We start from the raw sequence: 16,078 nt of genomic DNA, 5'->3' as shown, positions 1-16,078 counted from the left end.
GATAAGTTACTAATGCTTTGACGAGATTTCCTATCATCTCTTTCCTTTTAAAAAGTTTGAGTGATCATTCATGTGTGGTAAATATTTAATAAGTTTAAATATTGAAAAATGATTTTATAAATGAGTAGTTATGTATTTTGATAGGAATAACTAATGTTTTGGTGATATTTTCTATAATATTCTCTCTTATTAAAAGAAAAATAAAGATTGAGAGTTCACTTATGTGCGGTGATAATAAATACTGTAGTTGATAAGTTTTAAATGTTGAAAATAAATTTTATAAAAATGTAGTTATGTACTTTGATAGAAGTAACTAATGTAGTTATGTAATTAATAGAAGTAATTAACTATCAGTTTTGTGCCACTTTCGTGCGTGATGGTTAATAGTTAAACTTTTAAAAAAAATAAGAAATAATTTTATAAATCAGTAATTGTATATTTTGATAGAAGTAATTAGTGTTTAGCGATGTTTACTAAAAACTTTTTTTTAACAAAAAAATAAAGAAAGATTGAGATCTCATATTTGTGTCCTAATGAAAATAAGATACTAAGTTTTAAATCTAGGTAGATAAATTTTTTTGTGTCCACAAAAACTTGAGATCTCATATTTGTGTCCACACAAATTTCTTTGCATGAAAGTAAATACTAGTTTATAAGTTTTAAATGTAAAAAAAATAAAAATTTACAATTAAATAGTATACATTTTTGATGAAATAACTAGTGCTTTTGAAATATTTCCCAAAATCTTTTTCCTTATAATAAAAGATCTCAAGTTCTCATTGTATGTGCCACTTTCGACCATGGCGTTAAATAATTGATAAATTTTAAATTATGAAAATTAATTTTATAAAAAAATAATTACGTTTTTTTAAAAAGTAACTAGTGCTTTAGTGATATTTCCTAAAAGAACTTTCCTTATAAAAAAATATATTGAGAGCTTAAATTACTTTTGTGCATGATGTAAATAGCTAATAATTTTCTAGTGTTGAAAAAGAATTTTATAAATAAATAGTTATGTATTTTGATGTAGTAACTCGTGCTTTGGCAATATTTCCTATAATCTTTTTCCTTATAAAAGCGTTAGCTCAATTATGTGCATGTAGGTAAATAGTTCATAAATTTTAAATATTGAAAATTGGTTTTACAAATAAAGATTTATTTATTTTGATAAAAATAACTAGTGCTTTGGCGATATTTGCTACCGTAAAATCCTTTTCCTTATGAAAATAAGTTATAGAGCTAACTTCGTTGTGAGATGGTAAATAGATGATAAGTTTTAATTCAATATTTTGATAGAGATAGTCAGTGATTTGGAGATATTTTCTAGAATCTCTTTCCTTATAATGAAAATAAATTGAGAATTATTGTGTGTGCCACTTCCGTGCGTGATGGTAATTGTAGCTGATAAATTTTATAAGTATAGCATTAATTTTATGAATAAACAGTTAATTTTATGGATAAATAGCTATCTATTTTGATAGAAATAATTAGTGCTTTAACAATATTTTCTACTATAATTTTTCTCCTTTTAAAAAAAGTTTGAGAGCTCACTTCTATGAATGATGGTAAATAGCTGATAAGTTTTAAATATTAAGTTTACAGATAAGAAATAGTATATTTTGATAGAAATAACTAGTGTTTCGGCGATATTTTCTAGAGTTTTTTTCCTTATAAAAACCGAAAGCACACTTGTGTGCGTGATACTAGAAGTAACTAGTGTTTTGACGAAATTTCTTTGATTTTTTTCATATAAAAAGTAAATAATATCTCACTTTTGTGCATGATGGTAAATAAAGGGTAAGTTTTAAATATTCAGAATTGATTTTATGTATAAGTATCTATCTATTTTTGATAGAAGTACATAGTGCCTTGAGTCTTTGTTTGGGTGGTTTATTGTAAACCATTGATAAGTTTAAAATGTAGAGAATTATTTTTATAATAAATAATTGTGTATTTTTAATAAAAGTGCTAAAATCGATAATAAACAATTGGAAAAGAAAAAGTCGATAAATTACTTTTTGTTAAAATATTCTTAACATTGTAGATTCATAAAGAAAATAAGAAATGACAAATTTGGAAGGGAGAGAATGTTAAGGATTTTATTTTGATAAAAGGTATTTTATGAATCAAAGTATATTGTAAATTACATATATTGACGGCAGTGATTATTTTTTTTACACTAATCACTACTCATATTATCATTTTTACTAGATGATCGATAATTTTGATTGTAAAAAATATTTAAAATTACTAATTAAGTGATATTTTTATATATAAAAAAATAGTTGAAAAAAAATCTAGTCTAATAACAATAATGATGCATGGGATTCTCTTCCATAAAGCTCAGGTTTCTTCTGAGTGTGAACAAGATATATTTTTCAGACGATAATAAGACATTTAAGATGGAGTGAAAAAAGATGTTTTTTTGCACTTCTCATTGAATCATTGGTCCTAAAAATGTCTTTCCCAAAGATAGAAAAACATCGATAAAGGGTCCATTTTACACTGATCTCCGTCACAATTTATACTCCTTGGTCCCTCCGTTTATTTTTACTTCTCACATTTTGACTTAGCACATTTATTAAGAAAATAATTATTGATATGGTTATTTTATCATACTATCCCCTATTAAATGATGTCTTGAAAAATAAATATTTAATGTTGAGAGTAAAGCATAGAATTTTTTTTATTCATATTAATTATCACTCCATCCGTTCTTTTTTAATTGTCACAATTTTCTTTTTGAAAGTCAAATCATATGAATTCTGGCTAACTTTTAAAATGTATTTTTTCATCATATTGATATGAAAAAAAAATGTAATTTATAATAATTTTTTTATATAATTTTAAAATATCTAAATTTTTATTTTCAATATTGAATTAATATAATATAATATAATTTAATTTAATTTTAAAAGTTAATCAAATTGACCCTCGAAAAATACTAAAAAGGAGTAATGAGTTTGCTCTAGCTAGCAACTTGCTAATACTCATTAGTCTTGGATATGCTTAAATATTTTGTAGTCATTGGTTTAAGTTTAAGAGCCTTTGAAAAAATTAAATGAAGATATGTTTTGAGTTTCTATTATGGTTGGCCAAATACATCGACGATCATTATAGAGTACTTTATCCGTTTTATTTGGACACTTTATTTCAATTATTGTTTTAATTTAATATTCTAATATACTATTTAAATTTTAAAAAAATTATCTGATGTAAACTATTCAGCATGTATGATATAAACATAATAAAGGGTACGAAACAAATAACGCCAATTTTTAAAAAAATGTCATTAGGATTGTAATGACCCGAAAAGTCATTTTTAGAAATTTTTATAAAATTATTGTTTTACCCATCTCGATAGTTGCCCCGAGTTACTTTTGATCAGTTTGCAAAGTTGGTTGGGAATTTTGAACTATTTGTTTAACTACAGTTTTTATTAAATAATTAATTTTATTAGTTGGTGGTTAATGGATCAAGTCCATATATAATATAATTTAAGTTAATGGCCCATTTATTTATTAAAATAAGCTGATAGGATTTGTCACTTTTAATACCTAATTATTTTATTTAAGAAACGGAAAGGAAAAGAAAGAAACAGAGAGTATATACCTAAACTCATTCGTACGAGGACATGGAGCCGCCGACGAGAACAGTTGTCCAGGTAATAGTTTTAACCGTGATTTCACTGCAATTGGTTATCTCTTTCCTAATTAATTAGTAGTTATACTATTAGTATTGTTAAGATGTTGTCTGGGAAAGAGAATCAAAGAAGTGAATTTGAAAAAGAAAAGAATTAGAAATTTGAAATACAATATAAGTTTATGGTTAGTGCATGCAATCATTGGACAGTAATTAGGGGTAATCATTGGGGGAGTTAAATGAGGCTTAGAGGTTATCTATTAATGGACGTACATATTAGTTACTACATGCACATTTTATTCTGTCGTTGGAAGTTAAAATATGGTACCACATTATTAAAGTTTCAATATGTTGACAGACCTAATTAAATAGTAGGTGTAGTATATTATACAAATATTATTAAATTGATTATATTTGGAGAAATTGAAACTTATCCTAAACTTGAAATATGGAAAATATGGGGAGTTGACATGTTAGCAAGATAAGGAAATTGATTATAAGTTTGAGTGAGTTTTTGAGTCTAGGCTAGACTTATAGTAATATGAGTGTTGTTAGTTTCAAAACCTTATTGTGATTATTTACTTGAATAGATTATATTGCTTTGGAAGCTCAGCGAAAAGGGAAGACTTAAGTCCCGGAGTGATTGTTTAATTGTTTGAGGCAAGTGGATTTCTAAACCCTTGTTAAGTGTATGGAATTCATGTATTTCCTTGTAATATGTGTTTAGGGTAATGAGGCTTGGTGATGGGTTGACTTGTCCACATTGATTAATTCTAATGATGAAAAAGGGATAATAAAAGGCAATGTGATCAATTGTTTGTGTCATGTGTTGAGAATTGTTTGAAAGGCTTGTTGAATCATTGTTGATGTTGTATCCTGATTGTCTTGTTGTGAATTGTGCAATGTTATGAAAATGGTCATCTACTCATTATTTGTGTGAACATGTGTTGTTGAGGATATGAAATTGTTAGAGTGTTGTGTTGAGCTATGTGCTTTGTAAATTGTGAACTGTTAGGTTGAGCTGGTTTTAAGCAGGTTGTAGTTATGGAGATTGTACTTGATGAATATTGAGCTTGTTGTTGAAGATATGCAATTGTTAGAGTGTTGTTGTTGAGGATATGAAATTGTTAGAGTGTTGTGTTGAGCTATGTGCTTTGTAAATTGTGAACTGTTAGGTTGAGCTGGTTTTAAGCAGGTTGTAGTTATGGAGATTGTACTTGATGAATATTGAGCTTGTTGTTGAAGATATGCAATTGTTAGAGTGTTGTTGTTGAGGATATGAAATTGTTAGAGTGTTGTGTTGAGCTATGTGCTTTGTAAACTGTGAACTGTTATGTTGGGGTGGTACTAAGCAGGTTGTAGTTGTGAAGGTTCGGTTGGGGTGTAAGGAGTACTTGTATTCTATCTCCTTAGCTCGTGTTTAGAGGTTTACTTGCTGAGTACCGTGTGGTTTGGTACTCACCCCTTTGCTTCTACAAATTTTTTTGTAGGTTACGAGCCTGGATTTTTGTGGTACTTGTTACTCTTTTTGTTTCCCGAGGCTTCTGGGAAATTTGTGAGGTAGTTGTTTGTCTTCTCAGTGATCCTTCTTACTCCTGTTTATGATCTTGTTCTACTCTAGAAACAATGTCATATGAGACTTGTATTTTTCTTTTGATTCAATTGTAATACTTTAGAGGCTTGTACACGTGACAACCAGATTTTGGGGGTATATTTGAGTTTATTATAAAAATTTCCGCATTTTATTGTAATGGTTGAGTTTTAGGCTGACTTGTCTTGGTGGGTTAAGACGAGTGCCATCACGTCCATTTTTGGGTCGTGACAAGGATTTAACTTAATATACGTATTTTTAACTCAGCTTTAATATGAATAAAGAAAGACTTTGATTCATTACTAATAATACTACTTAAAAGGCTAAATTTGATAGACTTTGACGGATCATCAATGAATTTTAAAAAGTAAGAATTAGAGTACTTCATCAATTATTTTTTGCTCAAAAATATGCAGAAATTATAAAAGTGTAAAATTGTTGTTGAAGAGTATAAATATAAATATTGAAAGCATAAATATTTAAATATTTAAATATTTTTATGTTTAAATAATACATAAAAAATGAAATTGAAGAATTTAAATGAAACAAGATGAGAGTGTCAAAATGAAAAATAAGGACAAGTTATAGGGGCATGTCTATGTATTTGACCAACTATATTCTATTGCTTCGTCTCATTTTATGGGAAAATAGTAATATTTAGAGAGTCAAACAATTTTACATATAATTTTCATTCAAAAATTATTTTAAGTTATTAGTTATGTTGAGCTATAGTACTTTTTGTGTCAATTTTATTTTTTTAAAATTAAAAATTTTATATTCAAATTTGTTATCAAAATTAAACATCATAACATTCATATTCAAAATTTCTTCACATAAATTGAAATAAAAAGAACATAATTTAGATAAAACACAGTTTTATAAAGATGAGTGATGTTTGCAACAAATTTTAAAGTGACAGAAAATAAATGACAATCACAATAAAATAAGAAGAAACATAACTTTATTGATAAATATGCGGGTACAATTTTGTTCCTCCCTTGATTCTACTCTCCTGAGATTTATCCATGATTCGAGGGCCATTAGTGGCGTATTTCTCGAACTAGGATGATTTAGATTTGACCTCTATATGAACATTTCATCAACTTATGAAATATTCGAGATCTTGATCTTTAAAAATACCCAAGAGTTTATGGGATATTTTAAAATGTCTTTTAAGGGAATTTAGTACCTTTTATATAGGCATAGTTTAAACTAGAGTTTAGGGTTGAGTCTAATTGAAACTAAACACATCTTCTAGAGTCCCAATTCGAATTGAACATGTCTTGTAGAGTCCACAAAATTTCAATGTCTACAAGTGATATAAGTAAAAGTCTACTCACATCCCGTATTTATATAAAGTCGATAAACATAAAATAAAAAATTATATATACATTATGTAATTTTACATGCATGCTTTATTTATCATGGTATCATGCAAAACACGAGATGTTAGCTAGTTACATACTCCCTCCAATCTTACATTTCACTTAAGACAATGTAAATTAAAAGAACAAATTTAGTACTTATAATCATTTGATCTGAAATCTTTTGCTACTTCTTGTTGTCGCAATATTAATATTTGTCCATCTTTATTATAAGAAGCATAAAAAGGGAAAAAATTCATAAATAGCTAAGATGCGAAATATAGTAGACCTCCTTAGCTAGAGTTTAGTTTTAATGGCTAAACTGATTCACGTTTGTATAATTTGGATTTTTTAATTGATTATACAAATTGTTTACTAAGTTCCTTTAAGTGATGGGGCAATTTCGCTTAAAAAAGGAAAACGGTCCCTAATTCATGGTACTTATATCTAATTAAAATTTCTTACCTAATATGACTTCTTCTTCTTTTTGACGGAAAAAAACACAACTCATTGTATATAACAATTGTATGTGTAAATAATTGAATCAAGTTTACAAAAAAAATTATATTTGAAGTATACTCGTTTGTATAAATAATATGATGTATAGTAGCAGTTTGTTTATGTTTATGAATAAATTGTATATTATAGGTTTTGTATAAATTGAGTCATATAAATTAAACAAGTTGTACGTATATCATACTTGTATTTGTATTTGAAATATATAAAGCATACTTGTATATGTCTTAAAATTATGAAATATAGACAAATAAAACACAAGTTTAAATCAAATAAATATACATACAAATTAACTAATAAAATTAATTGTACAATAATACAATACTGGAGTTGTGTAATTTTAAATTTAAATTTTCAAAATTGGATTAATAAATTTTTCAAAATTTGAATTTGAATTTGGTTAAATTATTTAAAGGGAAGTGAGAGATTTTAGGAGATAGATTAGTGGGTGTGATAAGAGAGAGAGTAGGTGGTTTTGAGTTGTATAAAAGAAGAAAGAGAAACTTACACGTTTTGATACAAAACACGCACTGTATAATTATTTTATTTAACTATAACCGTTTTTTATAATTAAGTTAAACTATAGTTATGAAGCATAATTAACTATCATATATTAGCTTTAGTTATGTAATTTTCCCTAAAAAAAATATCAAGCCCCTCTTCTACTTCTAAAACACCAAATATTTCGAAGGCCTTTGCTCATGAAAGAATAATCATTTTATTTGAAAATTTGAAAGTTAAAATTGTGTTTTACCATATATTTTTTTTTGCACTAAATAAATATATAGAATTTGCAGATATTTAAACTAATTAACAAAACTAACTTCAACTACTGCACTAAGCACGTAGCCCACTCTCATCACTTCCCATCCACCATTTGCACGTCACACACACATGCACACAACCTATCGTTTTTTGTTTTTGTTTTTTTTTAAAAAAAGAGAGTTAATTATCATTATATTAAAAAATAATAATTAATCTTTGAATTGAAAACTGAAATTGGTTAAATTAATTAATTTCTTCATTTGAATTGAGATTTAAAAAAAAAAAATACTATTACAGTTATTATTATTTTTTACAATTGAGAGCCGTTTAAATTATTTATTTTAATTGAGATTTTTTTTGGTGTGGCTGCAAGTATTTTCTGGATTAGTGTTGCTACAATTATTTTTTTAAAATTCGAATTTAATCTAAAAACACATATTTAAATGGTGAAATAAAATATTTCGAAAAGTCTAACCGTAAATTTTATATTGAAATGATTTAATTTTTTTTAATAATAACAGAAAGATAAGGATTTGAAATTTAAATTTAATACTTTTAATTTTAAAGATGGTTACAACTTTTTCACTATATAATAACAGTAAGAGTTCAAGTTTTTTCTATTACAATTTTAGAGAAAGCTTTGTGCACAAGTATTTGCTAAATCATGTTAGAATATCACCATGCATATCGATGTTGACTTGGAATAATTGACAAGTTCACGATTAATTATTCAGAACTCTTAACTAATAAACTAAATTGGTGGTCTCTTTCCGGTAAGAAGTAAAATTTTATTTCTATTACCTAATTAACATTAATCCACAAGTATCTAATCACCTAATCAACAAGATAACAATAATTAATCAAATGAAATTCCACAAAGTGGAGTTTGAAGAAGAAGAGTGACTCTTATTTTACCACTCTCTCTTCAAGGTAAAGAGTATACTTACGAAAGATCTTCAACTCAAACAAATCAAAGCAGTGATCAAAAGAAAAACATGACAACTAATAGCAAAATGATGTGGAGCATATATGCCAAAAAAAAACTGTAACATTAACAAGAAGGTGCAGTCACCTAAACACAATAAGCCACATATGATAATCAAAAACTCAAAACTAAAGACTACATGAATATGTTTTTTACTACGATCGACAACAGCTCAACCCAACCAAAGACTGGAATAAAGCTAACCTTCTACCCTTACCCACAACCTCCGTACTCTCGTATCTAAGGTTATGCATGTCCTAGATAAGCTACAATGCGTCATATCCTGCCTAATCACTTATCTCCAATACTTCTTCCGCCTATCACTGCCTCTCCCCGAACCCACTATATCAAGCCTCTTGCACCTCCCTATTGGGGCATCTACACATCCCTCTTCACATGCCCAGACCATCTCAATCTCCCTTCCCACACCATATAGACCATTCTGATTTCGTCTGGAAAGTCCTCATCCTATCGCTCCTAGTATGCACTATGCCCATACAACCATCTCAACATCCTCATTTTCCCACTTACATCTTCTGAACCTGAAAGTTCTTGACTAGCCAATACTTCGCCCCATACGACAAAACCGATCTAACCACTACTCTATAAAAATATACCTTTAAACTTTGGTGATACCTTCTTGTCACACAAAACCCATATGCAAGCCTCCCTTTCATCCATGCCGCAATCTGATTGACTAATAAACATTAAAAAACAATTATTATTTTTTTTAAAAAAAAATCAAAAAAATTGATAGTTTGAAAAATATAAATGAGGTTATATACAATTTTTGTTTGTCCATCACTTAGGTCCATGATCTATCACAAATAACCACCACAACAAAACAAAAATTAGAAAGAACAAGTCCAAGGCAGAGCAATGGCGCATATAGCAGCAATGGGCGTTTCCCAAATTTCCTCTTCAATATACATGCCGGAACTTCCACTCAAGTCTCAAAATCTACAGCCCTCGTCCGTTTTCCTCAAGAGATTCAGCGTAGCTCATAAAAGATTCAATCTTGTTAAAGCTACCGTTGATGGGTCTCCATCCCCAGGTCTTTATTCTGCTAAACAATTCGAGCTCACCCCTGAAAACGTCGATATGGTTCTTGAAGATGTTCGACCTTATCTCATTTCTGATGGCGGAAACGTAGAGGTCGTTTCTGTGGAAGACGGTGTCGTTTCCCTCCAGCTTCAAGGTTAGTTTTTGTTTATCCAATTCGCTTGATTTGTTGCTAGCACTTCAATATTACTCCATTAGTCATTATTCAATTGAGGGATTACTTGTAGCAGGTATCAAGTTGTTGTCTTTCTGAGTTAGTTTGAACTTTTGTTCTTGTAGATGAAATGCTTGTATTGCCACAAAAATTAACTCTTTACTCAAGGTTTGAGTTGGACCTCTACAGTTATGGATATCTATCACTAACCCATCCATCTTTCCTCATGAAAATTTGGTACTTGCACTCCTTTAGACAAGAAATTTAACAATCTTATCATTTCTGATCACCTTGTACTCTAGGGAAGCTATTTCCGAGTCTATGTAAATTGTTAGAAATTCTTTGCTTTTGCAAGTCTGCAGCATAATAGAGCCATGCCAATGAATTTTTTTGTTTTTGGTGGTGTCTGCATTTGTGTTTTTATTCTGGACTTAATTGGATGTGAAGATGGAATGTTAGAATGAGGCAAAAGGAACATATCTCTGAGAAGTGAGAAGTTATTTGATTCTATCCATCAGAGGTTCTCACAGAGTTAACTATAGGACTTAGTTACCATTGTACTTTATGTTTAGATGATGCTGATGATAGATTATGATGTTAGTACAGGACAAGGCTCGGAAATCTGGCAAAGATGCTTCTAGTCTAAACTCTAAAGCATGTAGTTATGTGCTATGCTATCTAGTTTTTTTTTGATAAGGTAAGATTTTATTAAAACAGTATCAAGCTGATACTGCGAAAGTAGTGAGAAAATGCTGGCTTGATTACATTAAGATCCTAAGCAGTCTAGTATGTCCATCATGTTATCTGAATTCATAATAACATCTCCATCTTTCCAACAGTACAAGTGGTGCAAACAACTATATTTAACAGACTGTACTGCTCCCTTTTGCGTTCAAAACATCTCTTATTTCTTTGATTCTTTCTTTCCATATAGTCCAAGCTATGCTAAGAGGAATAGCTCACCAAATCTTCTTAAGGGATGCTACTGGACATGCAGTTTCCCAGCACTCTTAACACATTCTTGAACTTCATAGGACTTGTCCAATGGATGCCAAAGTTAGCTAGAACATGGTCCACACTTGCCGAATAAATTCACAACACACAAGAATATGATCCACAAATCACAAGCTTTCTCACACAAGTAGCATCTGCACATTATCGAACCCCTTCTCTCCAAATTTTCTTGAGCTAGACATGCCTCACGAGATACTAGCTAACCCAAAGAAAGAACAACTTATGTTGGGACTGTAGTCTTCCAGATCATCTTCCAAGGCTATTTTAGTACTTGCACTGGCTAAATAGCATAAAGTATTTTATAGAATGAGCTGACAGTAAAAGAACGTTCACATTGCCGGTCCCAAGCCCAAATAAAGGAGGGGGGTTGCTGAGGCCTGAGGGTCAATCAGAAATAGTCTCTCTACCCCATAAAGACTGGGATAAGGCTGTGTACATCTGACCCCTCTCCAGACCCCACTTGTGGAGTTACACGGGTTTGTTATTGTTGTTGAGCTGACATTGAAAGAACCCTTTTTGCTAGCTTCCCAAATTAGCCTATTTTTACTTTCTAGAATTAAGATTTCTTTGCTTCTTCTGAATAAAGAAATCAACTTCTTCCATTTTTTTGGCAAAGAGATTCCTTCTGAGCTGGAAGGTCCACCCTCAAGTGCAGTGCTTGTTCTCTTTCAGCCTCACACGTCAACAAGGTATCATCAGCACAAAGACAATGAGAACTTTCTGTAGAATTTCCCGAATGACCTGCCATTTTAAAGCCTTTTATCCAGCCACTTCTCACAGCAGTTTTAATCATCTGACTCAACCTCCATTACTAAAAGAAATAAGTGGGGAGATAGTGGGTGACCTTGCCGTTGGCCTCTTTGAGAATTCGACTAACCACTGGTACCTAGTATCTTGATGGGAGATTGCGATCAACAGTGCACAATGGGTCCATTGAGGGTAGTTTAGTGAATTATGTTCTCCCTGCCAGGGTTGTGAGGGGCTTACTAAGTTATAAGTTGAAAATTTTAGGAGGATGGTGTAATGCATAAATATATGATGCCACATCTCCTAGTAAACAACAAAGTATAAGCTCTGGAAGGCTATGGTCCCCACTCCATTCTTGAATGTACGCGAACAACTTCAATGATATGGGGATGCATACATGCAGCAACAATTGGAGAAAAGCGTACTTGTATCCTGATTCTATAGTCTTGGTTTTGAGTAAGCACTGGATTAGAGTTGACATTATGTGTGCTGCAGAGAGATGAACCCAAGAAACTAGTGTCGAAGTTCCTATTTACGAAGTTTGAGATTTAATAAACTAAAAGCAAATCTCATATGAATTTTTGACTTAGTATATACTACTGCCTCCCTTCCACTTTGTTTGGCACTATTTCGTTATTCGTTTGTTCAGAAAAGAATGCCACATTTGACATTCCTATATTTTCTTAATGAGAAGATTTTATAATAACAAAATTGTTATGGCAAGTGCTTAAGACAACAAATTTCAGAAGTTCTATAGCCACACAAATATTATAGCACACTTAAGATCACAAAGTTTGATAGTCTTTCTCTCTTTACTAAACTTTGTGATGTCAAACTATGACATACAAAGTGAAACGGGGCGTGGGATGGGGTGAGTAACAATTTCAAAGGGGTGGGGGGGGACTGCAGTTGGATGCACCAAACTATGTTGTATGGCAATTGCTACTTGCTCCTTCGATTTGATTTAGTTTATTTTCTGTAAAATACTTACTAATAGATTAGAAAATGTTGTTTTTCCCTCAATAGGGAATTAAATGAGTCTCCGAGCTTAACAGTTCCAAGCCAGCCTAAGCTTGCAGAATATGTTTGCCAAATAAGGTAAGCCAAATGGAGTTCATGAATAATGGACATTTATTGATTAATGTTCATTGAATTTTTTTGTAATAATTAATTTTCAGATATTTATACTGGTTAACAACCAATTCTTCTCTCTTATTTCTGTTGAACACTTCCAAAACCTACACATGCTTTAGTAGCCCCTAAACAAGGTAAACATAATAGGATAGAGATCTTTATTTCCTCATGCCTCTTGATACCTTTCTATCTTCCAGTATACTTCACTGGAGTGGCTAAGCAGAACTTGCTTAGCGTAAAGCTAAAATATTTAATTAAGATAAGCTTGCAACATTTGTTTAAAAATCAGGTTTCTGTTTTTCTTTCTTGTGTTTAGGGTGTATTTTTCTCGGAGTGTAGAATATAGTTTCTATTTTTATTGAGACATTATTAGTAAATACTTCCCTCTCTCCCTCATAAAAAAAGATTTCCCCCCCAAGTGCCATTATAAAGAAAGTTAGGCCCGCAATGTGGGGGTTAAATAAATGTGTCCTCTCTCACAGTTTAAACTTTTCAACGGTTGGGGTGGTTTAAAATTCTACAATTTCAATTTTCCTATGTTTGGCAGAACCCAAAGAGAGGAATATTATAACAAAGGGTAATATTCAAAAACTCAGCAAAATACCAAAAGTACAGAAGAAGGTTAAAACACAACATTTAATTTAAAATAGAAGAAAAAGATAGAGTACAAATTTCGTAGCAAATCATGAAATCATTATTCATGGCTCTGACTTAAAAACCATATACATGTAAATACCAAAGAAAAATATCAGAGGAGGGAGGAGTAACTGGAAATAATAAAATGTATAGGGAGAGAGGATCAGATGATTCATTACATACCAATCAGGATTTATCCTGTCAATAGATTTGAATCCGGAATTCAATTGTTAGCTTACTTCATGTGAATGATCAATAGTTGTTTCATGGAGTGAGGAGTGAGGTGCCATTTGGTGTGTCCTGCTAGAGTTAGAGGGTAATGGTGGGCCCTTTGGAACATGTCTTGAGCAACATAACTGTTCAACAAAATCTCAAAAAGAAGAAATGGTTGTCAACTGCCATGATATTTCTCCTTAAATGTGCTAACGAGTTTGCTTAAGAAATTTCTGATACATTTATGGTGACGTTTGGATTCATAAATGCTTAATATTTTGTATGCAATGGATATAGGAGCGTGCGAGAGTTGTCCTAGCGCAACAACTACAATGAAGATGGGGATTGAAAAGGTACTCAAAGAAAAGTTTGGAGAAGCCATCAAGGATATTCGCCAAGTATACAATGAACAAGTAGTTGAAACCACTGCTGAGGTGAATATTTGCAAATTCTGTTGCTTATAGATGATATTGCATTCAAAATGTCTAACTAAGAACTCATGTTCCTGCAGGCTGTGAATGCTCACCTCGATATATTAAGACCTGCCATTAAAAATTTTGGTGGTAGTGTGGAAGTTTTATCAGTTGAGGAAGGCAATTGCAATGTGAAGTATGTAGGGCCTGAGTCTATTGGATCAGGAGTCAAAGCAGCAATCAAAGAGAAGTTCCCCGATATTGTCAATGTTGTGTTCACTGACTAGCTTGCTTCGCGACAGTATTTTGAGAAGTTCTTCTTTTGAACATACTGTGAAGTTTAATGCCAATACTATCGTCTGTTATGTAGGAGAGATGTATAATCCCAACCATTTCGAGCAAACTTACAGTACATGTTCACTATGTAAAGAAACAACAGTATGGATGAAGTGGCCAAGTTTCTTCCCACCTCCACTATTATGTATTGATCATGAGGAGATTATGAAAAAGAAGTATTTTTTACAATTCAATTATGCTGTTCGCATTTATAATGTAGGTCATTGTTGCAAATCAATTGTGCAGAACATCTGAATTTTCTCTCTAACTTGATCTGGTCTCCTTTTAAAACATGCACAAACAACGTTGAAAAACTCATCTTACTTCATCAAATTAGGGCCAGGAAATAATATGGAAGTAAAGATATCAGGCTTGTAAGAGTTGTGTTGTTGTCTATTAGTTTGAGTTGATTATCGGCCTCAATTATATGAAATGCTTTAAAAGTATGTAATTAAATTTTTTCCTCATGTCCTGTAGTTTGCGATGTTACCAAGCAAGAAGAAGATTAGATATGAAGAGGTGCTTATCAGAAAAGGTCACAACCATTCAGAAAAGTCGCAACCATTGGCACCTTTTAAAACCCAACGAAATTTGATGTGCCGTGTTGTACGAGATTGAAGCAGACAAAGGTTGAAAACAGATATGGAGAAAAAAGGTACTGATGGAGGGAATGAAGAGACCAACAAACAAATAGCAGAATTAAAGGATAAACTGTCCCTGATTAATTCGAGGAAGGAGGCTAAGGAACGCGAAGTTGATGATTTAAAGGAGAAGCTTAAGGACATTCAAGAAGAGATGAAGAAGATACGTTCGAGTCTTTCTAAATAAACCTCTGTAACTGCTCCCAGTATGTCAAACATTGATGGTATCTCTTCAAGTATAGGTTGCTGCTATTTCATGATTAATGATATGTAATAGTAATAACTAGTAGTATAATCTGAATCCGTTTCCAGTTTTTTTATCTTCTGTTTTGTTTAAGATTTTCGTCTACATGCATCATGTTCTAATTACAGGGTGTGTTAAAATTTTCTCATGTTTTTAAATTTTTATTATTCTCTGTTTTCAGCGTACCCTTCATTAAGATTGTCATTTGTTGAAATATTAGGAGATGACATCTCAAATGGTGACTAAATAACTTAGAAAGACACTGTGATTAAAGCTTTGTTTCTCTTTTTGTATACGTTAACCATGTTAATTACCCGCTCTTCGTACGGTCATAGATAATGATATCGTAATAATACTTTGATAATATCCAAATATATAATAAAATAACTTAAAGTTCATTTATTGTAAAAAGTAAAAGTGAAGATAATATCATCCAACAAAAATGAAGAGATTTTCAATAGTGTCACGTACCCATTAAACAAGTAATTTACGTTAGAGCTTTAAAAAAGGTATTTTTTATTTGATAGTCACAATTAAACCTTCACTAATTTTATAAAAAAAATGTTTAAACTTTTAAAGTATGGGTTGGTAGGATCCACTTCATACCAATAATATCACTTT

The 16,078-nt window shown here is 30.9% G+C and overlaps 1 protein-coding gene across 1 annotated transcript; it reads left to right on the top strand.

Annotated features, from left to right (window-relative positions):
* The first annotated feature begins 9,665 nt into the window (after nt 1-9,665).
* LOC102593251 (nifU-like protein 1, chloroplastic) lies at nt 9,666-14,766 on the top strand. The gene is made up of 3 exons (XM_006349104.2): nt 9,666-10,061; nt 14,121-14,257; nt 14,335-14,766. The coding sequence occupies exons 1-3, from the start codon at nt 9,743-9,745 to the stop codon at nt 14,521-14,523; spliced, it is 645 nt and encodes a 214-aa protein (XP_006349166.1). The 5' UTR covers nt 9,666-9,742; the 3' UTR covers nt 14,524-14,766.
* The last annotated feature ends 1,312 nt before the right edge of the window (nt 14,767-16,078 follow it).

This window comes from Solanum tuberosum, unplaced genomic scaffold (assembly GCF_000226075.1).
Source record: "Solanum tuberosum cultivar DM 1-3 516 R44 unplaced genomic scaffold, SolTub_3.0 scf00104, whole genome shotgun sequence".
NCBI lineage: Eukaryota > Viridiplantae > Streptophyta > Magnoliopsida > Solanales > Solanaceae > Solanum > Solanum tuberosum.
The sequence above is the reverse complement of the archived record's forward strand: the minus strand, read 5'-3'. Positions and strand labels throughout refer to the sequence as shown.